The sequence below is a fragment of the Molothrus ater genome, unplaced genomic scaffold (genome assembly GCF_012460135.2).
Source record: "Molothrus ater isolate BHLD 08-10-18 breed brown headed cowbird unplaced genomic scaffold, BPBGC_Mater_1.1 matUn_MA582, whole genome shotgun sequence".
Classification (NCBI taxonomy): domain Eukaryota; kingdom Metazoa; phylum Chordata; class Aves; order Passeriformes; family Icteridae; genus Molothrus; species Molothrus ater.
In genome coordinates, this window is record NW_023416753.1 from 58,388 (window position 1) to 85,164 (window position 26,777).

The 26,777-nt window shown below is 63.2% G+C and overlaps 1 protein-coding gene across 1 annotated transcript in view; it reads left to right on the top strand.

Moving 5' to 3' along the window:
- The window catches only part of HCFC1 (host cell factor C1), a 28,247-nt gene extending 2,052 nt beyond the window's left edge, over positions 1 to 26,195 (top strand). The window contains 23 exon segments of the mRNA XM_054518446.1: positions 590 to 816; positions 1,424 to 1,572; positions 2,836 to 2,996; positions 4,472 to 4,680; positions 5,735 to 5,819; positions 6,248 to 6,354; positions 7,356 to 7,447; positions 7,449 to 7,536; positions 9,019 to 9,528; positions 10,368 to 10,528; positions 11,321 to 11,518; positions 13,160 to 13,390; positions 14,331 to 14,435; positions 15,568 to 15,790; positions 16,615 to 16,757; positions 17,540 to 17,678; positions 18,289 to 18,494; positions 19,432 to 21,289; positions 21,388 to 21,569; positions 22,098 to 22,545; positions 23,192 to 23,591; positions 24,417 to 24,538; positions 26,038 to 26,195. Coding sequence (XP_054374421.1) covers positions 609 to 816; positions 1,424 to 1,572; positions 2,836 to 2,996; positions 4,472 to 4,680; positions 5,735 to 5,819; positions 6,248 to 6,354; positions 7,356 to 7,447; positions 7,449 to 7,536; positions 9,019 to 9,528; positions 10,368 to 10,528; positions 11,321 to 11,518; positions 13,160 to 13,390; positions 14,331 to 14,435; positions 15,568 to 15,790; positions 16,615 to 16,757; positions 17,540 to 17,678; positions 18,289 to 18,494; positions 19,432 to 21,289; positions 21,388 to 21,569; positions 22,098 to 22,545; positions 23,192 to 23,591; positions 24,417 to 24,538; positions 26,038 to 26,180 — 6,168 coding nt within the window. The 5' untranslated portion in view covers positions 590 to 608 and the 3' untranslated portion in view covers positions 26,181 to 26,195.
- Positions 26,196 to 26,777: the final 582 nt, after the last annotated feature.

Here is a 26,777-nt window from a genome sequence, read left to right on the forward strand (position 1 = left end):
GGGGTTCAGTTCATTTTAGGGATTTTCGGGTTGCCAGTTCATTTTGATGATTTTTGGGGTATCCCCCATGCCTGACCCCCCCATGTCCCCCCAGCTCAGGCAGCGGGGGGGGTTCAGTGTCAGTGGGATGGGGGGGGAGTAATTTCATTTTAGCGATTTTTGGAGTACCAGTTAATTCTGATGATTTTTGGGGTATCCCCCATGTCTCACCCCCCCCGTGTCCCCCCAGCACAGGCAGTGGGGGGGGGGGTCATTTCATTTTAGGGATTTTTGGAGTACCAAGTTAATTTTGATGATTTTTAGGGTATCCCCCATACCTGACCCCCCCCATGTCCCTCCAGCATAGGCAGTGGAGGGGGTTCAGTGTCACTGGGAGTGGGGGGGGTCAGTTCATTTTAGCCATTTTTGGAGTACCAGTTTTTGATGATTTTGGTGACTTTTGGGGTACCCCCCCATACCTGACCCCCCCGTGTCCCTTCAGCACAAGCAGTGTGGGGGGGTCAGTTCATTTTAGGGATTTTCAGGTTGCCAGTTAATTCTGATGATTTTTGGGGTATCCCCCATACCTGACCCCGCCGTGTCCCCCCAGGACAGGCAGCGGGGGACGCATGGCAGGCCTGGGCGGGGGGGGGTCCCCGCCGCGGGCCCCCCCGGGTCCCCCCGCGCTGCAGCCGCGCTGGAAGCGGGTGGTGGGATGGGCTGGGCCCGTGCCCCGGCCCCGGCACGGCCACAGAGCCGTGGCCATCAAGGAGCTCATCGTGGTCTTCGGGGGGGGCAACGAGGGCATCGTGGACGAGCTGCACGTCTACAACACAGGTGGGCACCTGGGGGGGCACCTGGGGGGCACCTGGGGGCATGGGAGGGTCCCTACAGGGATGGGATTGGGGAGGAGCTGCAGGTCGACAACACAGGTGGGCACCTGGGGGGGCACCTGGGGACATGGGAGGGTCCCTGCAGGGATGGCATTGGGGAGGAGCTGCAGGTGTGCAACACAGGTGGGGTTGGGGGACCGCAGGGATGGGATTTGGGCTCGTTCCTGGTGTTCTCCCTGTGTTGCTGTCCCCATTTTGTCCCCAACAGTGGTTCATTTTGGGTGGGGGGGTCATTTTCAGTGTGTCACTGTCCCCTCTGTGTCCCCACAGCCACCGAGCAGTGTGGTTCATCCTGGGGGTTCAGGGGATCATTCTCACTGTCCCCCCCGTGTCCCTGTCCCCGTTTTGTCCCCTCTGTGTCCCCACAGCCACCAACCAGTGGCTCATCCTGAGGGTTCAGGGGATTGTTCTCACCTCTGTGTCCCTGTGTCCTTGTCCCCTCTGTGTCCCCACAGCCACCAACCAGTGGCTCATCCTGTGGGTTCAGGGGATCGTTCTCACTGTCCCCTCTGTGTTCCTGTCCCCATTTTGTCCCCTCTGTGTCCCCACAGCCACCAACCAGTGGTTCATCCCGGCCGTGCGGGGGGACATCCCCCCGGGCTGTGCCGCCTACGGCTTTGTGTGTGACGGCACGCGGCTGCTGGTGTTCGGGGGCATGGTGGAGTACGGCAAGTACAGCAACGACCTCTACGAGCTGCAGGTACCCAGCACCTGGGGAACCCCCCTGAGCACCTGGGGAACCCCCCCTGAGCATGTGGGGGACACCTGGGGAACCCCCTGAGCACCTGGGGAACACCCCCTGAGCATGTGGGGGACACCTGGGGAACCCCCTGAGCACGTGGGGAACCCCCCCTGAGCATGTGGGGGACACCTGGGGAACCCCCCCTGAGCATGTGGGGGACACCTGGGGAACCCCCTGAGCACCTGGGGAACCCCCCCTGACCACCTGGGGAACCCCCCGAGCACCTGGGGAACTCCTGGGGAATCCCCCCTGAGCACTTGGGGAACCCCCCCTGAGCATGTGGGGGACACCTGGGGAACCCCCTGTGTACCTGGGGAGCACCTGGGGAACCCCCTCAGCACCTGGGGAACCCCCCCCAAGCATGTGGGGGACACCTGGGGAACCCCCTGAGTACCTGGGGAACCCCCCCCGAGCATGTGGGGGACACCTGGGGAACCCCCTGTGTACCTGGGGAACCCCCTCAGCACCTGGGGAACTCCTGCGGAACCCGACCTGAGCACCTGGGGAACCCCCCCTGAGCACCTGGGGAAGCCCCCCGAGCATGTGGGGGACACCTGGGGACCCTGAGCCACTTGGGAGCCCCCCCTGAGCACCTGGGGGACACCTGGGGAACCCCCTGAGCACCTGGGGAACCCCCCCTGAGCATGTGTGGGACACCTGGGGAGCACCTGGGGAACCCCCCCAGCACCTGGGCAACCCCCCCTGACCACCTGGGGAAGCCCCCTGAGCATGTGGGGGACACCTGGGGAACCCCCTGAGCCACTTGGGAACCCCCCCTGAATACCTGGGGAACTCCTGGGGACCCCCCTGAGTACCTGGGGAGCACCTGGGGAACTTCTGAGCATGTGGGGAGAACCTGGGGACTCCCCCTGAGCACCTGGGGAACCCCCCTGAGCATGTGGGGACCACCTGGAAACCCCCAAGTACCTGGGGAACTACCTGGGGACCCCCCCTGAGCACCTGGGGAACCCTCCTAAACCATGGGTGACCCCCTGGGAACCCCCCAAACACCTGGGGACCCCCTGGGAACCCCCCCAAACCATGGGTGACCCCTTGGGAACCCCCCCAAACCATGGGTGACCCCTCAGAACCCCCCCCCAAACACCTTGGACCCTCCCCAGAACCCCTGAACCCCCCCCATGTTTGGGGTTCCCCATCCCCCTGGGTGCCCCCCAATTGCAGACCCCTCCCCAAATCCCACATCTCCCCCTCCCATTCCAGGCCTCCAGGTGGGAGTGGAAGCGGCTGAAGGCGAAGACCCCCAAAAATGGGCCCCCCCCTTGCCCCCGGCTGGGCCACAGCTTCTCCCTGGTGGGCAACAAGTGTTACCTGTTTGGGGGGCTGGCCAACGACAGCGAGGACCCCAAAAACAACATCCCACGGTATGGGGCGCCCCAAAACCCCAGGGCACCCCAAAACCCCGGGGGCACCCCAAAACCCCGGGGATACCCCAAAAAATCCCAAAGGGAATCTGTAGAGGGAGAGGGCACTTGGGGGGGGTGTGGGGGTGAGGCTGCAACATTGGGGTCATTTTTAGGGGGCACCCCAAAATCTCGGGGTAACCCAAAACCTCGGGGGAACCCCAAAAACCCTGGGGATAATTGGAGGGGAGGGGGGCTTGGGCTGGGTGTGGGGGCACACAGGGATTTTTGGGGGGTGTGGGGGTGAGTCTGGAGCATTGGGATCATTTTTAGGAGGGCACAGGAGCCCATACAGGTGATCCCAAAACCCTGGGAGTTACAGGGAGGGCAGGGGGACACCCCAAAACCCCGAAAATTGGGTTGGGATGGGAGGGGATTGGGGCCATTCCCCATCTTTGGGGGACACAGGAGCGACCCCAAAACTTTGGGGTCATCTTTGGGGATGGGCGGTGGGGGACTCAGGGATCCTGGGTTGAATTTTAGGGGATTTAAGGACTCTTTTAGGGGCGTCATGAATTCCTAAAAACACTTTTAGGGGTTTTTCTTTGGGGTCTCCTGGTTTTTGGCACCACCTGCACATGTGGGCACATGGGATCACCTTGGCTGCATTTTATGGGATTTAATGAACCTTTTAGGGCAATCCCATAGCCCTGACCCCCTTTTTTAGGCCAGTCCCACATATCCAAACATCCTTTTAGGGTTTTTTTGGGCTGTCCAGACCTTCTTAATCCCTTTTCTAGATATCTGAACACCTGCACAGGTGGGCACAGGTGTCTTTGGGGCCATCCTGGCTGCATTTATGGCATTTAAGGGACCTTTTAGGGGTGTCCCATATCCCCAGCACCCTTTTAGGGCAGTCCCACATATCCAAACACCCTTTTAGGGTTTTTTTGGGGTCTCCTGACCTCAATCCTCTCTCTCCATACCTGAACCACCTGCACAGGTGGGCACAGGTGTCTTTGGGGCCATCCTGGCTGCATTTTATGGCATTTAAGGGACCTTTTAGGGGTGTCCCATATTCCCAGCTCCCCTTTTAGGGCAGTCCCACATATCCAAACACCCTTTTAGGATTTTTTTTTGGGATCTCCTGACCTTCTCAACCCCCTCCCCACACACCTGAACGCACCTGCCCAGGTGACATTGGGACCACCCTGGGCACATTTTATGGGATTTAAGGGACCTTATGGTGCAATCCCATATCCCAAACACTCTTTTAGGACAGTCCCACATATCCAAACACCTTTTTAGGATTTTTCTGGGGTCTCCTGACCTCAATCCTCTCTCTCCATACCTGAACCACCTGCACAGGTGTCTTTGGGACCATCCTGGCTGCATTTTATGGCGTTTAAGGGCCCTTTTAGGCCAATCCCACATATCCAAGCCCCCTTTTAAGGACTTTTTATAGGATCTCCTGACCCCATACCCCTTTACCCCAGGTACCTGAACGACCTGTACGTGCTGGAGCTGCGCCCAGGCTCGGGGGTGCTGGCCTGGGACATCCCCATCACTTATGGGGTGCTGCCCCCTCCCCGGGAATCCCACACGGCCGTGGTGTACACGGAGCGCGACGGGCGGCGCTCGCGCCTCGTCATCTACGGGGGCATGAGCGGCTGCAGGCTGGGGGATTTATGGACATTGGATATTGGTATGGGGGTTTTATGGGGGTTTGGAGGGGTTTTATGGGGTTTTTGTGGGGTTTGGAGGGGTTTTGGGGGGTTTTGTGGGGGTTTGGGGTCAGGGGAATGGGGGTTACTGTGAGGCGTCGTCATCTACGGGGGCATGAGCGGCTGCAGGCTGGGGGATTTATGGACATTGGATATTGGTATGGGGGATTTGGGGGTTTTATGGGGTTTGGAGGAGTTTTGTGGGGGTTTGGAGGGATTTTGGGTTCAGGGGAGTGGAAGGTAGTGAGGGGTACTGGGAGATGCCATCTACGGGGACATGAGCGGCTGCAGGCTGGGGGATTTATGGACATTGGATATTGGTATGGGGGTTTTATGGGGGTTTGGAGGGGTTTTATGGGGTTTTATGGGGGTTTGGAGGGGTTTTTATGGGGTTTTATGGGGGTTTGGAGGGATTTTATGGGGTTTTTGTGGGGTTTGGAGGGGTTTTGGGGGGTTTTGTGGGGGTTTGGGGTCAGGGGAATGGGGGTTACTGTGAGGCGTCGTCATCTACGGGGGCATGAGCGGCTGCAGGCTGGGGGATTTATGGACATTGGATATTGGTATGGGGGATTTGGGGGTTTTGGGGGGGTTTTATGGGGTTTTTGTGGGGTTTTTGTGGGGTTTGGAGGGGTTTTGGGGTCAGGGGAATGGGGGTTACTGGAGGATGTTGGTGTCTATGGGGGCACGAGCGGCTGCAGGCTGGGGGACCTGTGGACATTGGATATTGATATGGGCATTTTATGGGGTTTTTGTGGGGTTTTATGGGGGTTTTGTGGGGTTTGGAGGGGTTTTGGGATCGGGGAAGTGAAAGTTAGTGAGAGACATTGGGATGTGTTGGTGTCTATGGGGGCAGGAGTGGCTGTTTCCTTACATTTTCAGCGATTTTGGGGCCGTTTCTTATCATTTTGGAGTTGTCCTCTCACATTTTGGGGCCGTTTCCTCACATTTCGAGTTCATTTCTTCACGTGCTGAGTAATTTTGGGGTCATTTCCTCACGTTTTGGGGCCATTTCCTCACGTTTTGGGCGTTTTCCAGAGACGCTGACCTGGAACAAGCCGAGCCTGAGCGGGGTCGCTCCCCTGCCCCGCAGCCTCCACTCAGCCACCACCATTGGCAACAAGTGAGTCTGGGGGCGACCCCCCCACCCCAAAAACCCCCCCCCCGAACCCCCCCTTTATCCTGAGGGGGTCCCTTTGTGTCCCTGTCCCCTCCCTGGAAGGCCTTGAGGTCCTTAAGGGGAGGATGTTTTGATTTAATTTAATTTTTTTTAATTAATAGGAGTGATCTCATGACCCCCCCCCCCCCCCCCCAAACATAAAAATTTGGGGGTCTCTGGGTGTCCCCCTGACCTTTGACCTCCCCCACCCAGGAGGGACATTTTGGGGGGTGGGTGCCCCTATGACCCCACCCCAGGATGGGCATTTTTGGGGTCTGGGTGTTTCTGTGATTTTTGTGACCCTTGTGGACCCCCCAGGGCTGTGCAGATTTTTGGGGTGGGGGTCTCTGAGTGTCCCCCTGACCCCCCTGATCTCTTACCCCCCCCCCCAGGATGTACGTTTTTGGGGGGTGGGTGCCCCTGGTGATGGATGACGTGAAGGTGGCGACGCACGAGAAGGAGTGGAAATGCACCAACACCCTGGCCTGCCTGAACCTGGGTGAGGAGGGGGCTTGGGACCCCCAAAACTCACCCCAAATCCACCCTAGAAACCCCTCAAACCCACCTTGAAACACCCCAAACCTCACTCTGGGGGAGGAGAGGGCTTAAGACCCCCAGAACTGACCTTAAAGCCACCCTAAAACCCCCCCTGAATCCTTCCCCAAATCCCCCCAAACTCCTCCCTGACCCCCCAAACCCCCCCAGGCTCCATGGCCTGGGAGCCCCTGGTGCTGGAGACCCTGGAGGAACCCCCAGACCCCTCCCCAAATTTCCCCAAATCCCTCCCTGACCCCCCCAGACCCCTCTGTGACCCCTCTGTGACCCCCCCAAACCCCTGTGTGACCCCCCAAAACCCAAGTGTGACCCCCCCAAAACCCCTCTGTGACCCCCCTGTGCCCCCCCAGACTCAATGACCTGGGAGCCCCTGGTGCTGGAGACCCTGAGGGAACCCCCAGACCCCTCCCCAAACCCCACTCTGAGCCCCCCAAATCCCTCCCTGACCCCCCCAAACCCCTGTGTGACCCCCTGTGCCCCCCCAGACTCGATGACCTGGGAGCCCCTGGTGCTGGAGACCCTGAAGGAACCCTCAGACCCCTCCCCAAACTCCACTCTGAGCCCCCCAAATTCCCCAAAACCCCTGTGTGACCCCCCAAAACCCCTCTGTGACCCCCCCAAAACCCCCGTGTGACCCCCCTGTGCCCCCCCAGACTCAATGACCTGGGAGCCCCTGGTGCTGGAGACCCTGGAGGAACCCCCAGACCCCTCCCCAGATTTCCCCAAATCCCTCCCTGACCCCCCCAGACCCCTCTGTGACCCCCCTGTGCCCCCCCAGACTCGATGGCCTGGAAGCTCCTGATGCTGGAGACCCTGGAGGAACCCCCAGACCCCTCCCCAAACTCCACTCTGAGCCCCCCAAATTCCCCCAAACCCCTGTGTGACCCCCCAAAACCCCTCTGTGACCCCCCCAAAACCCCTGTGTGACCCCCTGTGCCCCCCCAGACTCGATGGCCTGGGAGCCCCTGGTGCTGGAGACCCTGGAGGACAACGTGCCGCGGGCTCGCGCCGGGCACTGCGCCGTGGCCATCGCCACCCCGCCTGTACATCTGGAGTGGCCGCGACGGCTACCGCAAGGCCTGGAACAACCAGGTGTGCTGCAAGGACCTGTGGTACCTGGAGACAGGTGAGTCTGGGGGGGCTGCAAGGACCTGGGGGGCTGGAACAACCAGGGGGGCTGCAAGGACCTGTGGTACCTGGAGACAGGTGAGTCTGGGGGGGCTGCAAGGACCTGGGGGGCTGGAACAACCAGGTGTGCTGCAAGGACCTGTGGTACCTGGAGACAGGTGAGTCTAGGGGGGCTGCAAGGACCTGGGGGGCTGGAACAACCAGGGGGGCTGCAAGGACCTGTGGTACCTGGAGACAGGTGAGTCTGGGGGGGTTCAGTGAGTCTGGGGGGGGCTGCAAGGACCTGGGGGGCTGCAAGGACCTGTGGTACCTGGAGACAGGTGAGTAATCCAGGTGTAACCCAGGTGTGCCAGGTGTTACACAGGTAAAATGCAGGTGTATCCAGATGTGCTGTGAGTACACCTGGTGTGATATGAGTGGTCCAGGTGTACCACAGGTGTAGGAGATACTACATAGGTATAACCCAGATGTTACTCTACCTGTATCCAGGTGTGATATGAGTGGTACAGGTGTACCTCAGGCATACCCACCTGTACCCCAGGTGTACCCAGGTGTGATATGAGTGGTCCAGGTGTACTGTAGGTGTAGCAGATGTTACATAGGTACACTCTACCTGTACCTGAGGCGTACCCCAGGTGTACCCAGATGTGATATGAGTGGTACAGGTGTACCCAGGTATGTCCCAGGTGTGATATAAGTGGTACAGGTGTACCCACGTGTACCCACCTGTACCCACCTGTACCCAGGTGTGATATAAGTGGTATAGGTGTACCCCAGGTGTACCCAGGTGTGATATGAGTGGTAGAGGTGTACCTAGGTGTACCCACCTGTACCCAGCTGTACCCAGGTGTACCCCAGGTGCACCCAGCTGTACCCCAGGTGTACCCAGGTGTACCCCAGGTGTGATATAAGTGGTACAGGTGTACCCAGGTGTACCCCAGGTGTACTGAGGTGTGGTATAAGTGGTACAGGTGTACCCCAGGTGTGATATGAGTGGTACAGGTGTACCCCAGCTGTACCCACCTGTACCCAGGTATACCCAGGTGTACTGCAGGTGTACCAAGGTGTGATATAAGTGGTACAGGTGTACCCCAGGTGTACCCACCTGTACCCACCTGTACCCAGGTGTGATATAAGTGGTATAGGTGTACCCCAGGTGTGATATGAGTGGTACAGGTGTACCCAGGTGTACCCACCTGTACCCAGGTGTACCCAGGTGTGATATAAGTGGTATAGGTGTACCCAGGTGTACCCAGGTGTACCCAGGTGTACCAAGGTGTGATATAAGTGGTACAGGTGTACCCCAGGTGTACCCAGGTGTACCCAGGTGTACCCAGGTGTACCAAGGTGTGATATAAGTGGTATAGGTGTACCCCAGGTGTACCCAGGTGTGATATAAGTGGTACAGGTGTACCCAGGTGTACCCCAGGTGTACCCCAGGTGTACCCCAGGTGTACCCAGGTGTCCCCTGTCCCCGCAGAGCGCCCGCCCGCGCCGGGCCGCGTGCAGCTGGTGCGCGCCAACACCACGTCGCTGGAGGTGAGCTGGGGCGCGGTGCCCACGGCCGACTCGTACCTGCTGCAGCTGCAGAAGTACGAGCTGCCCGCCGCGCCCGCGCCGCCGCCCGTGCCCTCGGTGCCCGCCAACCCCCCCAAGAGCCCCGCGCCCGCCGCGCCCGCGCCGCCGCCCGCGCCCCCCGCCCTGCCCCAGCTGGGGGGCGTGGGGCTCACCCTGCTGCCCCCGCCCGCCGCGCCCCCCAACCCGCCCGGCGTCACCGCCGCCGCCGTGGGGACGGCGGGGACGGCGGCGGGGACAGGTGGCGGCAGCGGCGGCACCGCCGGGGGGGTGGCGGCGGTGGCGGCGGCGGCCGGGGGGACAGCGGGGGCGGTGGCCGCGCCCCCCGGGGCCACCCTGCAGGTGCTGCCCGCGGCCGGGGGGGCAACGGCGGCGGCGGCGGCGAGCGGAGCGGCCACGGCGGGGAGGGCACCCGGTGAGTGACACCGAGGGTGTGGGGACACCGGGGGGACACGGGGGGAGGGAGGGATGGGGACACTGGGGGGACATGGGGATGTTGGGGGGACATGGGGGGAGGGAGGAATGGGGACACTGGGGGGACATGGGGACATTGGAGGATGTTGGGGATATTGGTGGGGGAGATGGGGACATTGTGGGGGGGAATGGGGACGTGGGGGGAGATGGGGACATTGGGGGGATATTGGTGGGGGAGATGGGGACATTGTGGGGGGGAATGGGGATATTGGGAACTGGGTGGGGAGATGGGGACATTAAGGACATGGTGGGGGGAGATGGGGACATTGTGGGGGGAATGGGGACGTTGTGAGGTGGGGAATGGAGATAGTGGCAGGACGTTGGGGACAGTGTGAGGTGGAGATGGGGGACACAGGGATATTGTGGGGGGAATGGGGACGTTGTGGGGGACATGGGGAGGAGATGGGGACATGGGGGGAATGGGGACATTGTGGGGGGAATGGAGTCATTGGGGACACGGGAGGAGAGATGGGGACACTGAGGGGATATTGGGGACATGGGGGAGGCAGAGACGGGGATGTTGAGGGGGGAAATGGGGACATTGCAGGGGACATTGGGGACATTTGGGGGGGAAATGGGAACATGGAGGGGGCCATTGGGGAGGATATGGTGGGGCAGAGATGGGGACACGGGGGGGGGACATTGGAGGGGGAAACGGGGACATTGGGGATGTGGAGGGGACACTGAGAGGGACAGGAGGGTGCTGAGGGTGACAGGGGACACGGGGGACGTCCCTGGGTGTCCCTGTCCCCCACCCTGACCCCCCATGTCCCCTGCCAGGTGTCCCAGCAGTGCTGAAGGTGACCGGTCCCCCTGCGGCCACCGCGGGGCCGCCGTTGGTCACCGTGCGCTCGGCCGGGCCCGGCAAGGCCCCGGTGACGGTGACATCGCTGCCCGCCGGCGTCAGGATGGTGGTGCCCACCCAGAGCCCCCAGGGCACGGTGAGAGCACCTGGGGGACACCTGGGGGGACAGGTGGGGGACACGGGGAGGGGTCCCGGGGGTGGCTGGGGACAGAGGGAGGGAGCCCAGAGGGTCCTGGGGGGGGGTACCTGGGGACACAGGTGTGACACAGGATGTACCTGGGGACACAGGTGTGACACAGGTGAGCTCCAGGGGGTACATGGGTGATACAGGTGTGACACAGGACGTACCTGGGGACACAGGTGTGACACAGGTGGTACCTGGGTGTGACCTTGCTGTCCCAGCTGCGCCCCAGGTGTGCCCCAGTTGTTATCAGGTGCATCCCCAGGTGTGCTCAGGTGTGTCCCCAAGTGTCCCCGGGTGTGCCTCTAGCTGTGCCCAGGTGTGCTCAGCTGTGCCCAGGTGTGCTCAGGTGTGTCCCCCTAGCTGTCCCCAGGTGTGCCAGGTGTCCCCCCAGTTGTCCCCAGCAGTCCCCAGAGCTGTGCTCAGGTGTTCCCCCAGCTGTCCCCAGGTGTGTCCCCAGGTGTGCTCAGGTGTCCCCCATCCCCGCAGGTGATCGGCAGCAGTCCCCAGATGAGCGGCATGGCCGCAGCCCCCAGCTGTCCCCCCAGCTGTCCCCAGGTGTCCCCAGGTGTCCCCAGGTGTGCTCAGGTGTTCCCCCAGCTGTCCCCAGGTGTGCTCAGGTGTCCCCCCCCAGGTGTCCCCAGCTGTGCCCAGGTGTTCCCCCAGGTGTCCCCAGGTGTCCCCAGGTGTGCTCAGCTGTCCCCAGGTGTGTCCCCAGGTGTGCTCAGGTGTCCCCCATCCCCGCAGGTGATCGGCAGCAGTCCCCAGATGAGCGGCATGGCCGCTCTGGCCGCAGCAGCCGCGGCCACACAGAAAATCCCCCCGGCCTCGGCGCCCACCGTGCTCAGCGTCCCCGCCGGGGCCACCATCGTCAAGACGGTGGCCGTGACCCCCGGGGCCACCACCCTGCCCGCCACCGTCAAGGTGGCCTCGTCACCTGTCATGGTAGGGGACGCTGCGGGGGCTTGGGTGGCACTGGGGGGTGGCGTTGTCACCTTGGTGTCACCAGGGCTTGGGTGGCGCTGGGGGGTGGCGTTGTCACCTTGGTGTCACCAGGGCTTGGGTGGCGCTGGGGGGTGGCGTTGTCACCTTGGTGTCACCAGGGCTTGGGTGGCGCTGGGGGGTGGCGTTGTCACCGTGGTGTCACCGGCGTTTGGGTGGCACTGGGAGGGCTTGGCGTGGTGGTGGCATTGTCACCTCGGTGTCACCAGGGCTTGGTGAGGTCATGCCGTGGTGGTGGCATTGTCACCTTGGTGTCACCAGGGCTTGGGTGGCACTGGGGGGTGCTTGGTGTGGTGGCGTCTTTGTCACCAGTGTCACCAGAAAGCTCTCTGGTGTCTGGGGTGGCGCCAGGGTGACACTGGTGGCCCCGAGGTGACATTGGAGGGCTAAGGGAGGCCACGATGTCATCGGTGTCGTTGTCACCATGATGTCACTGGGGCCTGGGGTGGGCTCAGGGTCACCGTGTGGTGTCACCAGCAGCCTCGTGGGTGTCCCCACAATGTCCCCACGATATTCCCCACTATGTCCCCATGCTGTCCCCTCAATCTCCCCACCATGTCCCCACCATGTCCCCTCAATGTCCCCACCATGTCCCCCCGCTGTCCCCTCAATCTCCCCGCCATATTCCCACCATCTCCTCTCAACCTCCCTCAAATGTCACACATCATGTCCCCAGTGCTGTCCCCTCAATGTCCCCACGCTGTCCCCACGCTGTCCCCTCAATGTCCGATGATGTCCCCATCGTGTCCCCAACGCCATCCCCTCAATGTCCCCACCATGTCCCCAACACTGTCCCCTCGATGTCCCACCATGTCCCCCACTATCCCCACCATGTCCCCACGCTGTCCCCTCAATCTCCCCATGGTGTCCCTGCACTGTCCCCTCAATGTCCCACCATGTCCCCAACGCTGTCTCCTCAATGTCCCACCATGTCCCCACCATGTCCCCTCAATATCCGATGATGTCCCCATCGTGTCCCCAACGCTGTCCCCTCAATGTCCCACCATGTCCCCATGCTGTCCCCTCAATCTCCCCATGCTGTCCCTGCACTGTCCCCTCAATGTGTGACAATGTCCCCACCATGTCCCCACGCTGTCCCCTCAATCTCCCCATGCTGTCCCCGCAATGTCCCCTCAATGTCCCACCATGTCCCCATGCTGTCCCCTCAATCTCCCCATCGTGTCCCCAACGCTGTCCCCTCAATGTGTGACAATGTCCCACCGTGTCCCCACGCTGTCCCCTCAATCTCCCCATGCTGTCCCCGCAATGTCCCCTCAATGTCCCACCGTGTCCCCATGCTGTCCCCTCAATCTCCCCATCGTGTCCCCAACGCTGTCCCCTCAATCTCCCCATGCTGTCCCTGCACTGTCCCCTCAATGTGTGACAATGTCCCCACCGTGTCCCCACGCTGTGCCCTCAATGTCCCACCATGTCCCCACGCTGTCCCCTCAATCTCCCCATCGTGTCCCCAATGCTGTCCCCTCAATCTCCCCATGCTGTCCCTGCACTGTCCCCTCAATGTGTGACAATGTCCCCACCGTGTCCCCACGCTGTGCCCTCAATGTCCCCGCGTGTCCCCCCCAGGTGAGCAACCCTGCCACGCGCATGCTGAAGACGGCGGCCGCCCAGGTGGGCACGGCGGGGGCGTCACCCGCGGCCACCAACGCGGCCACCAGGCCCATCATCACCGTGCACAAGTCGGGGACGGTGACGGTGGCCCAGCAGGCCCAGGTGGTCACCACCGTGGTCGGAGGGGTCACCAAGACCATCACGCTGGTCAAGAGCCCCATCTCCGTGCCGGGGGGCAGCGCCCTGGTGAGGGGGGACATGGGTTTGGGGACATCCGGGGGGTGGGACACGGGTTTGGGGACATTGGGAATGTGGGGACATTGGGAATGTGGGGACATTGGGAATGTGGGGACACGGAACTGGGGACATTGGGAATTTGGGGACATTGGGAATGTGGGGACACGGAACTGGGGACATTGGGAACGTGGGGACACGGATTTGGGGACATTGGGAATGTGGGGACATTGGGAATGTGGGGACACGGATTTGGGGATATTGGGAATGTGGGGACACGGATTTGGGGACATTGAGGGGGGGACATTGGTGGGTGACCTGGGTTTGGGGACATTGGGAATGTGGGGACATTGGGAATGTGGGGACACGGATTTGGGGACATTGGGAATGTGGGGACACGGATTTGGGGATATTGGTGGGGGGACATTGGTGGGGGACACGGATTTGGGGACATTGTGGGGGGACGGGTTGAGGATGGGGGGACATGGGGGGATGGTGGAGGGGTGGGGACCTGGATTTGGGGGGTCTTGGGGATGGGGGGGATGCAGCTTTGGGGGGGTCCTGGGGAGTTTGGGGTCAGGGATGCCTGGATTTGGGGATGGGGGACGTTGGGGGTGTGAGGATGCAGATTTTGGGGATCTTGGGGGGCTCTGGGGCCAGGGACACCCGAATTTGGGGTATCTGGGGTCATGGAGACTCAAATTTGGGGGTCCTGGGTGAGTTGGAGCTGTGGGAACCATGAGAACCAAGATTTGGGGGGTCCTGGGGTGGGGGGCACACCCCCAAACTCCCTCTCCTTTTTTTGGGTTCTTTAACGCCGAACCCCCCAAATTTGGGGGGTCCCAGGGGCTTTAAAGCCCCTCAAAGATCAGGGTTTGGGGTTTGTTTTTTGGGTGTGGTTTTTGGGGGTGTCCTGGGGGGGTCTCTGACCTTCCCTGGGGTTCCCCCCCAGATCTCCAACCTGGGCAAGGTGATGTCGGTGGTGCAGACAAAACCCGTGCAGAGCTCGGCTGTCACCGGGCAGGCCTCGAGCGGCCCCGTCACCCAGATCATCCAGGTGACACCCCAAAATACCCCAAAACCAGCCCAAAATACCCCAAAATCACCCCAAAACTACCCCCAAAGCCCTGAGACCCCTCCCCAAATCACTGAGAGTCACCTGAGACCCCCCCCTCGGCTGTCACCGGGCAGGCCTCGAGCGGCCCCGTCACCCAGATCATCCAGGTGACACCCCAAAACCAGCCCAAAATCACCCCAAAATACCCCAAAACTGCCCCCAAAGCTCTGAGACCCCTCCCCAAATCACTGAGAGTCACCTGAGACCCCTCCCAAAACCCCCCTTGGCTGTCACCGGGCAGGCCTGGAGTGGCCCTGTCACACAGGTCATACAGGTGACACCCCAAAACCAGCCCAAAACCAGCCCAAAACCACCCCAAAATCACCCCAAAATTCCCCAAAAATCACTCTAAAATCACCCCAAAAATCCCCCAAATCACTGAGACCCTTCAAACTCCTGAGTCCCTTCCCCAAAATTCCCTGACCACTCCCCCCCACTGACCAGTGACCACTGCTCCCCTCAGTGACCACCCCCCCTAAGTGACCACTCCCCTGAGTGACCACTCCTGAGTGACCACTCCCCTAAGTGACCACTCCCTGAGTGACCACTCCCCTAAGTGACCACTCCCTGAGTGACCACTCCCCTCAGTGACCACTCCCTGAGTGACCACTCCTGAGTGACCACTCCCCTCAGTGACCACTCCCCTCAGTGACCACCCCCCCTAAGTGACCACTCCCCTGAGTGACCACTCCCCTAGTGACCACTCCCCTGAGTGACCACTCCCTTGAGTGACCGCTCCTGAGTGACCACTCCCCTGAGTGACCACTCCCCTGAGTGACCACTCCCTTGAGTGACCACTCCTGAGTGACCACTCCCCTCAGTGACCACCCCCCCTAAGTGACCACTCCCCGAGTGACCACTCCCCTGAGTGACCACTCCCCTGAGTGACCCCTCCTCTTACTGACCACTCCCCTTAATGACCACTCCACAAATGCCCACCCCCCCTCAAGTGACCACTCCCCCGAGTGACCACTCCCCCGAGTGATCACTCCCCCGAGTGACCACTCCCCCGAGTGACCACTCCCCCGAGTGACCACTCCCCCGAGTGACCACCCCGCACCCCTCCCCCCAGACCAAGGGCCCCCTGCCCGCGGGGACCATCCTGAAGCTGGTGACGTCGGGGGAGGGGAAGCCCACCACCATCCTGACCAGCACGCAGGCGGGGGCGGGGGCGGCCAAGCCCCCCACCATCCTGGGCATCAGCAGCGTCAGCCCCAGCACCACCAAGCCCGGCACCACCACCATCATCAAAACCATCCCCATGTCGGCCATCATCACCCAGTCGGGGGCTACCGGTGAGTGAGACCCCTCCCCAAATCAACTGAACCCATCCTGAGACCCCTGAACCCTCCCTGAGACCCCCAAACCCCTCTGAGATCCCCAAACCCTCCCTGAGACCCCCAAACCCCTCTGAGACCCCCAAACCCCTCTGAGACCCCACCCCCGGCACCACCACCATCATCAAAACCATCCCCATGTCGGCCATCATCACCCAGTTGGGGGCTACCGGTGAGTGAGACCCCTCCCCAAATCAACTGAACCCATCCTGAGACCCCCAAACCATTCCCGAGACCCCTTAAACCCTTCTGAGACCCCCAAACCCTCCCTGAGACCCCCAAACCCTCCCTGAGATCCCCAAACCTCCCCACCTGACCCCACCAAAACCATCCCCATGTTGGCCATGATTGCCCAGTCGGGGGCTACCTGTGAGTGAGACCCCTCCCCAAATTAACCTGAGACCCCCAAACCATCCCTGACTTCCCTGAGACCCCCCCAAACTCCCCCAGCCCCCCCAATCCCCCATCACCACCCAGTCAGGGGCCACCAGTGAGTGACAGGGGGTGACCCCCATGTCCCCCTGCGTCCTTGTCACCCTCCTGACCCCCTCCATGTCCCCACCCTGTCCCCTGTGACTCCCCCATGTCCTTGTCACCCTCGTGTCACCCCCGTGTCCTTGTCACCCTCCTGACGCCCTCTGTGTCCCCACCATGTCCCTGTCCCCTCATGTCCCCCCATGTCCCTCCATGTCCCTGTCCCCCTGTGACCCCCTGTGTCCCTGGCACCCTGCTGACCCCTCCATGTCCCCCCGTGACCCCCCCGTGTCCTCCGGTGTCCCCAGGTGTCACCAGCAGCCCTGGGATCAAGTCCCCCATCACCATCATCACCACCAAGGTGATGACCTCGGGCACCGGGACCCCCGCCAAGATCATCACGGCTGTCCCCAAGCTGGGCGGGGGGCACGGCCAGCAGGGCGTGACACAGGTGAGGACACACCCGGGGACACCTGAACGGGCACCTGGGGGCGCCTGGGGACACCTGAGCCACCCTGGGGACACCTGAACCACCCTGGGGACACCTGGGGACACCTGAACGGGCATCTGGGGACACCCGGGGACACCTGAACGGGTACCTGGGGACACCTGGGGACACCTGAACCACCCTGGGGGCACCTGAATGGGCACCTGGGGGCACCTGGGGACACCTGAGCCACCCTGGGGACACCTGAACCACCCTGGGGACACCTGAATGGGCACCCAGGGACACATGAGCCCCCCTAGGGGACACCTGAACCACCCTGGGGACACCTGGGGACACCTGAACACCCTTGGGAGGCACCTGGGGATGCCCCTGGGGACACCTGAACTACCCTGGGGACACCTGAACCTCCCCCTGGCGACATTTGAGATTGGGGGACTTCAAGGACAATGGAGGGGACAGGAGGTGACAGGGGAGGGGTGACATGTGGAGGGGTTGGGGACACGGAGGTGGGGTCAGACGAGGGTTTGGGGACATTGGGGACACTGGGGTGGGGTCAGCTGAGGGGTTGGGGACACCGGGGTGGGGTCACCTCAGGGTTTGGGGACATTGATGACAGTGACAAGGGGGGTTTGGGGACATTGGGAACACCGAGGTGGGGTCACCTGAGGGTTTGGGGACATTGATGACAGTGACAAGGGGGGGGTTTGGTGACACTGGCGGGGTGTCCCCGAGGCGTGCCAGCCCCGAGGGTCCCCAGGTGACAGCGGTGTCCCCGTGTCCCCCAGGTGGTGCTGAAGGGAGCCCCGGGCCAGCCGGGGACCATCCTGAGGACGGTGCCCATGGGGGGGGTCCGGCTGGTCACCCCCGTCACCGTCTCGGCCGTCAAGCCCACGGTGACCACCCTGGTGGTCAAGGGCACCACCGGTGAGTGGGGGCACTCTGGGTGGTCACTGGGGAGGTCACTCGTGCTCAGGGGTCACCTCTGGGTCACTGGAGGGGTCATCGGGCCACCCAAGGGTCACTGAGGTGGTCAGTTGTGCTCAGGGGTCACCTCTGGGTCACTGGAATGGCCGTTTTGGTGGCCAAGGCCACCACTGGTCATTGGGGGGGCATTGGGCCACCCAGGGGTCACTGAGGTGGTCACTTGTGCTCAGGGGTCACCTCTGGGTCATTGGAGGGGTCATTGGGCCACCCAGGGGTCACTGAGGTGGTCACTTGTGCTCAGGGGTCACCTGTGGGTCACTGCAGTGGCCGTTTTGGTGGCCAAGGCCACCACTGGTCATTGAGGGGTCATTGGGGGGGCACTGGGCCACCCAGGGGTCACTGAGGTGGTCACTTGTGGTCAAGGGTACCACAGGGTGGGTGGAGGGGTCATGGGGACAGGGAGGGAGGGGACACCAGGAGGGACAGCCACTGTCATGGGGAAGGGTCACCAAATCACAGGGGGGGTCACTGTGGCACCACGGGGTCACTTTGGGGTCATTTTGGGGTCACTTTCCCGAACGGTCACTCACGGCCCTGGTGTCCCCTGCAGGTGTGACCACGCTGGGGACGGTGACAGGGACGGTGTCCACCAGCCTGGCCGGGGGGGCGGGTGGCCACAGCGCCACGGCCTCGCTGGCCACACCCATCACCACCCTGGGGACAATCGCCACCCTGTCCAGCCAGGTGCTGAACCCTGCGGCCATCACGGCCACCGCGGCCGGGGGCGGCCTGGGGACACCGACCATCACCATGCAGGTGAGGGGACACTGGGGACAGGGGGGACAGGGGGGACATTGGGGACACTGGGGACACCGACCATCACCATGCAGGTGAGGGGACACTGGGGACACTGGGGACAGGGGGGACACTGGGGACATTGGGGACACTGGGGACAGGGGGGACACTGGGGACACTGGGGACACCGACCATCACCATGCAGGTGAGGGGACACTGGGGACACTGGGGACATTGGGGACACTGGGGACAGGGGGGACACTGGGGACACCGACCATCACCATGCAGGTGAGGGGACACTGGGGACACTGGGGACAGGGGGGACACTGGGGACATTGGGGACACTGACCATTACCATGCAGGTGAGGGGACACTGGGGACATTGGGGACACTGGGGACAGGGGGGACACTGGGGACACTGACCATCACCATGCAGGTGAGGGGACACTGGGGACACTGGGGACATTGGGGACACTGGGGACAGGGGGGACATTGGGGACACCGACCATCACCATGCAGGTGAGGGGACACTGGGGACAGGGGGGACACTGGGGACAGGGGGAGCTGGGGACACTGGGGACATTTAGGACATTGGGGACACTGACCATTACCATGCAGGTGAGGGGACATTAGGGACAGGGGGCACACTGGGGACACTGGGCGCTGGGGACACCGACCATCACCATGCAGGTGAGGGGACACTGGGGACAGGGGGGACACTGGGGACAGGGGGGACACCGACCATCACCATGCAGGTGAGGGGACACCGGGGACATTGGGGATGTCCCCAAATGCAGCTCAGCCCCAGCTGCGCTGCCGACAGGAGCGGGGAGGGGACACTGGGGAATTTGTGGTGACACCAAGGGGAGCTCACAGAGATTCGAGCCTGGAGGGGGGGGACGGGGACGGTGGCACCCGTGCTCAGTGCCACCTCCCCTGAGCCACTGTGGGGACACAGCCGGTGTCCCAGCCCACGCAGGTGACGCTGATCACCACGCCCAGCGGCGTGGAGGCCCAGCCCGTCCACGACCTCCCCGTGTCCATCCTGGCGTCCCCGACGGCCGAAGGTCCCCCCGCGGCCACCTCGGGGGGTGGCAGCCTGGCCGAGCCCCCCGCGGCCGAGGCCACCCCTGGCACCGTCACCCTGGTGTGCTCCAACCCGCCCTGCGAGACCCACGAGACGGGGACGACCAACACGGCCACCACCAGCCTGGTGGCCAACGTGGGGACGGGGGGACAGCAGCTGCAGCTGCAGCTCTGCGAGGACACGGGCGGGGGGACAGCGGTGGTGGCGGCGCCACCCCGGGCCTGCTCCAACCCCCCCTGCGAGACCCACGAGACGGGGACCACCAACACCCCCACGGCGGCGGGGACGGTGGGGACAGCGCGCCTGGGGACGCCGGGGGGACCGCCCTGCCCCACGCAGCAGACGGCGGCCACGGGGACAACGATGACGGCGCGGTTGTGTCCCCCCGAAGGCGGCGGTGGCGGCGGTGTCACCTCGTGCCAAACGCAGGAGGCAGCCCCGTGCCAAACGCCCTGGGGACAGCCTGAGGTGGGGACGGCCAGCGGGGCGGTCACTGCGGCCACCACGGCGAGCTGTGAGACCCCCGTGGGGACACGGCTGTGTGCCAACCCCCCCTGCGAGACCCACGAGACGGGGACAACCAACACGGTGACAGTGACAGGGTCACAGCTCTGCTCCAACCCCCCCTGCGAGACCCACGAGACGGGGACAACCAACACGGTGACAGTGACAGGGTCACAGCTCTGCTCCAACCCGCCCTGCGAGACCCACGAGACGGGGACAACCAACACGGTGACAACCACGGGGACACGGCTGTGCTCCAACCCTCCTTGTGAGACCCACGAGACGGGGACAACCAACACGGTGACAACCACGGGGACACGGCTGTGCTCCAACCCGCCCTGTGAAACCCACGAGACGGGGACAACCAACACGGTGACAGTGACAGGGTCACAGCTCTGCTCCAACCCTCCTTGTGAGACCCACGAGACAGGGACAACCAACACGGTGACAACCACGGGGACGCGGTTCTGCTCCAACCCTCCTTGTGAGACCCATGAGACGGGGACAACCAACACGGTGACAGTGACAGCGCCGAGGCCACCCTGCTCTAATCCTCCTTGTGAGACCCACGAGACGGGGACAACCAGCACGGTGACAACCACGGGGACGCGGTTCTGCTCCAACCCCCCGTGTGAGACCCACGAGACGGGGACAACCAGCACGGCCACCACCACCACGGCCACCTCGCGCCCCCCGCCCGAGTCAGGGACAGCAGCGGCGCCACCGCCTCGAGGCGTCCCCCCCTGCTCCAACCCCCCCTGCGAGACCCACGAGACGGGCACGACCAACACGGTGACAATGACATCGTCACAGCTCTGCTCCAACCCCCCCTGCGAGACCCACGAGACCGGGACCACCAACACGGCCACCACGGCCACCGCGGGCTCCCGGCCGGGTGACACCACCACGGCCACCAGCGCCGCCACCACCTCCAGCACGGGGGGGTCCCCGCCTTGTGCCAACCCCCCCTGCGAGACCCCCGAGAGCGGGGCCACCAGCACGGCCGCCACCAGAGCGGGGTCCTCGCCCTGCCAGAGCCACCAGAGCGGGGCCACCAGCACGGCCACCACCGCCGAGGGGGTGACACCGCCCCCGCCCTGTGCCACCACCGCCGCCGCTGCCACCAGCCCCCCCCGCGCCTGCTCCAACCCCCCCTGTGAGACCCACGAGACGGGGACGACGGCCACGGCCACCACGGTCACCGCCAGCATGGGCGCCAGCCAAGGTGACCCTTAAATCGTCCCCAAATCGTCCCCAAATCGTCGCCCTCCGCCCTCGCTTTGGGCTGTGGGCCTCGCTGACCCCTCCCTGCTGTCCCCACAGAGCCCCCCCCGCCGGCTGCCAACGGGCAGGGGGAGGGGGAGACCCCCCCCAGCGAGGCCGGGGGTCCCCCCGTGCCCCCCGGGACCCCCAGCCCCCCCGGCCCCAGCGGCAGCGGGACCCCCCAGCCCCGGGCGGTCACCACGGTCACTCAGTCCACGCCAGCGCCGGGGCCGGCCGTGCCGGTGAGCGGCCTTGGGGACACTGGGGACGGGGGGCTGGGGACATAAACGGGGGTTTGGGGGCACTGGGAGGGGGTTTGGGGACATTGGTAGGGGGGTTGGGGACACTGGAGGGCGATTTGGGGGCTCTGGGTGGGGGTTTGGGGACCATAAAGGGGGTTTGGGGACATAAAAGGGGATTTGGGGGCTCTGGGAGGGTGGGGTTTTGGGGACATTGGGAGGGGGTTTGGGGGCATTGGAGAGGGGGTTTGGGGACAATAAAGGGGATTTGGGGACATTAAAAGGGGGTTTGGGAACAGTGGGAGGGAGGTTGGGGACATTGGGGAAGGGTTTGGGGACACTGGGAGGATGTTTGGGGTCAGTGGGAGGGGGTTTGGGGACACTGGGAGGGCTTGGGTACACCGGGGGTGCCCCAAGCACCGTGGCACTGCCACCAGGGACCTCCTGGTGCCTCTGGAGGCCGCCAAGGCCCCATTTTGCCATTTTGAGGGTGGGGGCGTCCCTTCACCTCTCCCCTCCCCCCCTCCCCAGACCATCTCGTCGCTGACCGAATCCCCCCCGGCACCCCCCGAGACCCCCCCAGCCCCCGCCAGCACCGCCACGCCCACGCCCACCCCTCCTGGAGACCCCCACCCATCATCCCAGGACCCCTCCTCGGCCGCCTCCCCGTCCCCCCCCGGGCCCGAGGCCGCTGCCCCTGCCCAGGCCGGCGCCGAGCCCGGAGGGTCCCCGGAGCCTCTGGCCGTGGTGGTGCTGCCCCCGCCCACGGCCGAGGGGGGCCCGGCCGAGGGGCTGGCGCTGCCCCCCGAGCTGCTGGCCGAGGCGGGGGGCGCGGGGGGACCCCCCGGGCTCACCCCCGAGGAGCTGGCGGTGACCGCGGCGGCCGAGGCGGCGGCGGCGGCGGCGGCCAGCGAGGAGGCGCAGGCCCAGGCTCTGGCCATCCAGGCCGTGCTGCAGGCGGCGCAGCAGGCGGTCATGGGTCAGTTTGGGGGGGTTTGGGTCAGTTTGGGGGGGTTTGGGTCAGTTTGGGGGGTCCTGAGGGGGTTTAGGGGGTCCTGGAGGGTTTTTGGGGGTGGTCACTGGGGTCCTGGTCCCATGGTTATGGGGGTCACACACTGGGGGCCATGGTGACCCCATGACCACGATTACCCCAGGGGACGGATTTTGGGATGACCCCGTGGGATGGATTTTGGGATGACCCCAATGACCCCACGGGGTGGATTTTGGGATGACCCCATTGGGTGGATTTTGGGATGACCCCAATGACCCCATGGGGTGGATTTTGGGATGACCCCATGGGATGGATTCTGGCTGACCCCCATGACCCCACAGGGTGGATTTTGGGATGACCCCATGGGGTGGATTTTGGGATGACCCCAATGACCCCATGGGGTGGATTCTGGCTGACCCCCATGACCCCACAGCGTGGATTTTGGGATGACCCCATGGGATGGATTTTGGGATGACCCCCATGACCCCACAGGGTGGATTTTGGGATGACCCCATGGGATGGATTCTGGCTGACCCCAATGACCCCATGGGGTGGATTCTGGCTGACCCCCATGACCCCCCAGTGCCCATTCAGCCCCTGACACGTCCCCCCTGTCCCTCCCCTCCCTCCACAGGGACATCGGAGCCGCTGGAGCCCGGCGAGCCCGGGGGGGGCCCCTCGGAGCTGGGGGGCGCCCTGGGGGTGTCGGAGGGGGCGGGGGGCGCGGGGGGGGGCGCTGCCCCTGGTGCTCACCCAGCAGGACCTGGCGGCCCTGGTGCAGCACCAGCAGCACCTGGCCGAGGCCGGGACCCCCCCCGCGGCCCCCCCCGCGCCCCCCGCCCCCGCCCCTCCCCCCCCTCCCGCCCCCGCCGCCCCCCCCCAGGCGGCCGCGCCCCCTCCCCATTTGCCCACCGAGGCCTTGGCCCCCGCCGACAGCCTCAACGACCCCGCGGGCGACACCAACGGCCTGGGGGACCTGGGCACGGTGCCCGGGGGGGGCACCCCCGCCACCCTGCTGCCCCCCCCCGGCGACGGTGAGACACCACGGGGGGGGCTCTGGGGCTGGGACCCCCGCCCACGGCAATGGGGGGGGTGGGAGGGGTCCCATGGGGGTGTTTATGGAGCAGGGGGGGGCTCTGGGGCTGGGACCCCCGCCCACGGCAATGGGGGGGTGGGAGGGGTCCCTTGGGGGTGTTTATGGGGTGGGGAGGGGTCTGGGACCCCTGGGAGGGCACCCATTTTTGGGAGGGTCCTTTTAGGGGTGTTTATGGGGTGGGGGGGGTCTCATGGGGGGGGGGGTTATGACCCCTTAGGGGGCACCCATTTGGGGGGGGGGGGTCCTTTTGGGGGTGTTTATGGAGCAGGGGGGGGCTCTGGGGCTGGGACCCCCACCCACGGCAATGGATGGGGTGCGAGGGGTCCTTTGGGGGTGTTTATGGGGTGGGGAGGGGTCCCATGGGGGGAGTTATGACCCCTTAGGGAGCACCCATTTTTGGGGGGGGGTCCTTTTAGGGGGTGTTTATGGGATGGGGAGGGGTCCCATGGAGGGGTTTGGGACCCCCACCCACGGCAATGGGGGGAGAGGGGGGTCCTTTAGGGGGTCCCATGGGGGTGGGTTTGGGATCCATGGGGGGGGGTTTATGACCCCTTAGGGGGCACCCATTTTTGGGGCAGGGGTCGTTTTGCGGGTGTTTATGGGGTGGGGAGGGGTCTGGGATATCTGGGGGGGTCTGGGACCCCATTTTGAGGGGGGGGGCACCCCTAGGGTTGGTTTGCGACCCATTGGGGTGGGTGGGGAATTCCGGGGGGGGGGATTTTTAAGCCCCTTCCCCAATTTTTTGTGCCCCCCCCCACCCCAGGCCTGGCCCCCTCGAGCGCCTTCGTGGCCCCCCCGGGCCCCACGGTTGCCCCCAGCCCCGCCAAGCTGCAGGCGGCCGCCGCCCTGGCCGAGGTGGCCAACGGCATCGAGAGCACCCCCGTGGTGAGTGAGGGGGGAAATGCACCTCGAAATCCCCCCCAAAATCCTCACAAACCCACCCAAAAATCCCCCCCAAAATCCTCACAAACCCACCCAAAAATCCCGTCAAAAAATCCCCCCCAAAATCCTCACAAACCCACCCAAAAATCACCCCCAAAAATCCTCACAAACCTACCCAAAAATCCCCCCCAAAATCCTCACAAACCTACCCAAAAATCCCCCCCAAAATCCTCACAAACCCACCCAAAAATCCCCCCCCAAAAATCCCCCCCAAAATCCTCACAAACCCACCCAAAAATCCTCCCCAAAATCCTCACAAACCCACCCAAAAATCCTCCCCAAAATCCTCACAAACCCACCCAAAAATCCCCCAAAAAATCCCCCCCAAAATCCTCACAAACCCACCCAAAAATCCCCCCCGAAATCATCACAAACCTACCCAAAAATCCCCCCCAAAGTCCTCACAAACCCACCCAAAAATCCCCCCCAAAATCCTCACAAACCCACCCAAAAATCCCCTCCAAAATCCCTCAAACTTCCCCCATTTTCCCCCCAAAATTGCCCCAATTTCCCTCCATAAAATCCCTCAATTTCCCCCAAGAATCCTCCAATTTCCCCCGCAAAAATCCCTCGAATTTCCCCCAATTTCCCCCTCAAAAATCCCTCAGACTTCCCCCAATTTCCCCCTCAAAAATCCCTCAAACTTTCCCCAATTTCCCCCCAAAAAATCCCCAATTTCCACCTCAAAAATCCTTCGAAATTCCCCCCAATTTCCCCCTCAAAAATCCCTCACACTTTCCCCAATTTCCCCCCAAAAAATCCCTCAAATTCCCCCCAATTTCCCCCTCAAAAATCCCTCGAATTCCCCCCAATTTCCCCCCAAAAATCCCCAATTTCCCCCTCAAAAATCCCTCAATTTCCCCCCAAAAAATCCCTCGAATTCCCCCCAATTTCCCCCTCAAAAATCCCCAATTTCCCCCCAAAAAATCTCCAATTTCCCCCTCAAAATTCCCTCAATTTCCCCCTCAAAAATCCCTCAAACTTTCCCCAATTTCCCCCTCAAAAATCCCCAATTTCCCCCTGAAAAATCCCTCGAATTCCCCCCAATTTCCCCCCAAAAAATCCCCAATTCCCCTCTCAAAATTCCCTCAAATTCCCCCCAATTTCCCCCTCAAAAATCGCTCGAATTCCCCCCAATTTCCCCCTCAAATTCCCCCCGATTTCCCCCTCAAAAATCCCTCAAATTCCCCCCAATTTTCCCCTCAAAAATCCCTCGAATTCCCCCCAATTTCCCCCCAAAAAATCCCCAATTTCCCCCTCAAAATTCCCTCAAATTCCCCCCAATTTCCCCCTCAAAAATCCCCCAAACTTTCCCCAATTTCCCCCCATAAAATCCCTCATTTTCCCCCAAGAATCTCCCAATTTCCCCCATAAAACCCCTCCAGATCCCCCCAGAAACCCCCAATTTCCCCTGCGAACGCGCCGCTCTCTGTCCGCGGCAGAAGCCGGAGCCGGGGGCGCCGCCCAAGGCGCTGCCCAAGAAGGAGAACCAATGGTTCGACGTGGGCGTCATCAAGGGCACCACCATGATGGTCACTCACTACTTCCTGCCTCCCGACGACGCGGCCCCCGCCGACGTGAGTGACCCCCACGGGGGACAGACCCGGGGACAGACACAGGGACACGCGGACAGACACAGGGACAGACACAGGGACACGCGGACAGACATGGGGATGTGGGGACAGGCCTGGGACAGCTCTGGGACAGCTCAGGGACAGACACAGGGACACACGGACAGACATGGGGATGTGGGGACAGACCCGGGGACAGCTCTGGGACAGCTCTGGGACAGACACAGGGACAGACCTGGGGACAGCTAGGGGACAGACACAGGGACAGACACAGGGACACGCGGACAGACGTGGGGATGTGGGGACAGCCCTGGGACAGCCAGGGACAGACATGGGGACAGCCAGGGACAGACATGGGGACAGACACAGGGACACGCGGACAGACATGGGGATGTGGGGACAGGCCTGGGACAGCTCTGGGACAGCTCAGGGACAGACACAGGGACACGCGGACAGACATGGGGATGTGGGGACAGGCCTGGGGACAGCCAGAGGCAGACACGGGGACAGCTCAGGGGACACGGGGACAGCCAGGGACAGCTCTGGGACAGCCAGGGACAGACATGGGGACAGCTCTGGGGACATGGGGACAGCTCTGGGACAGCTCTGGG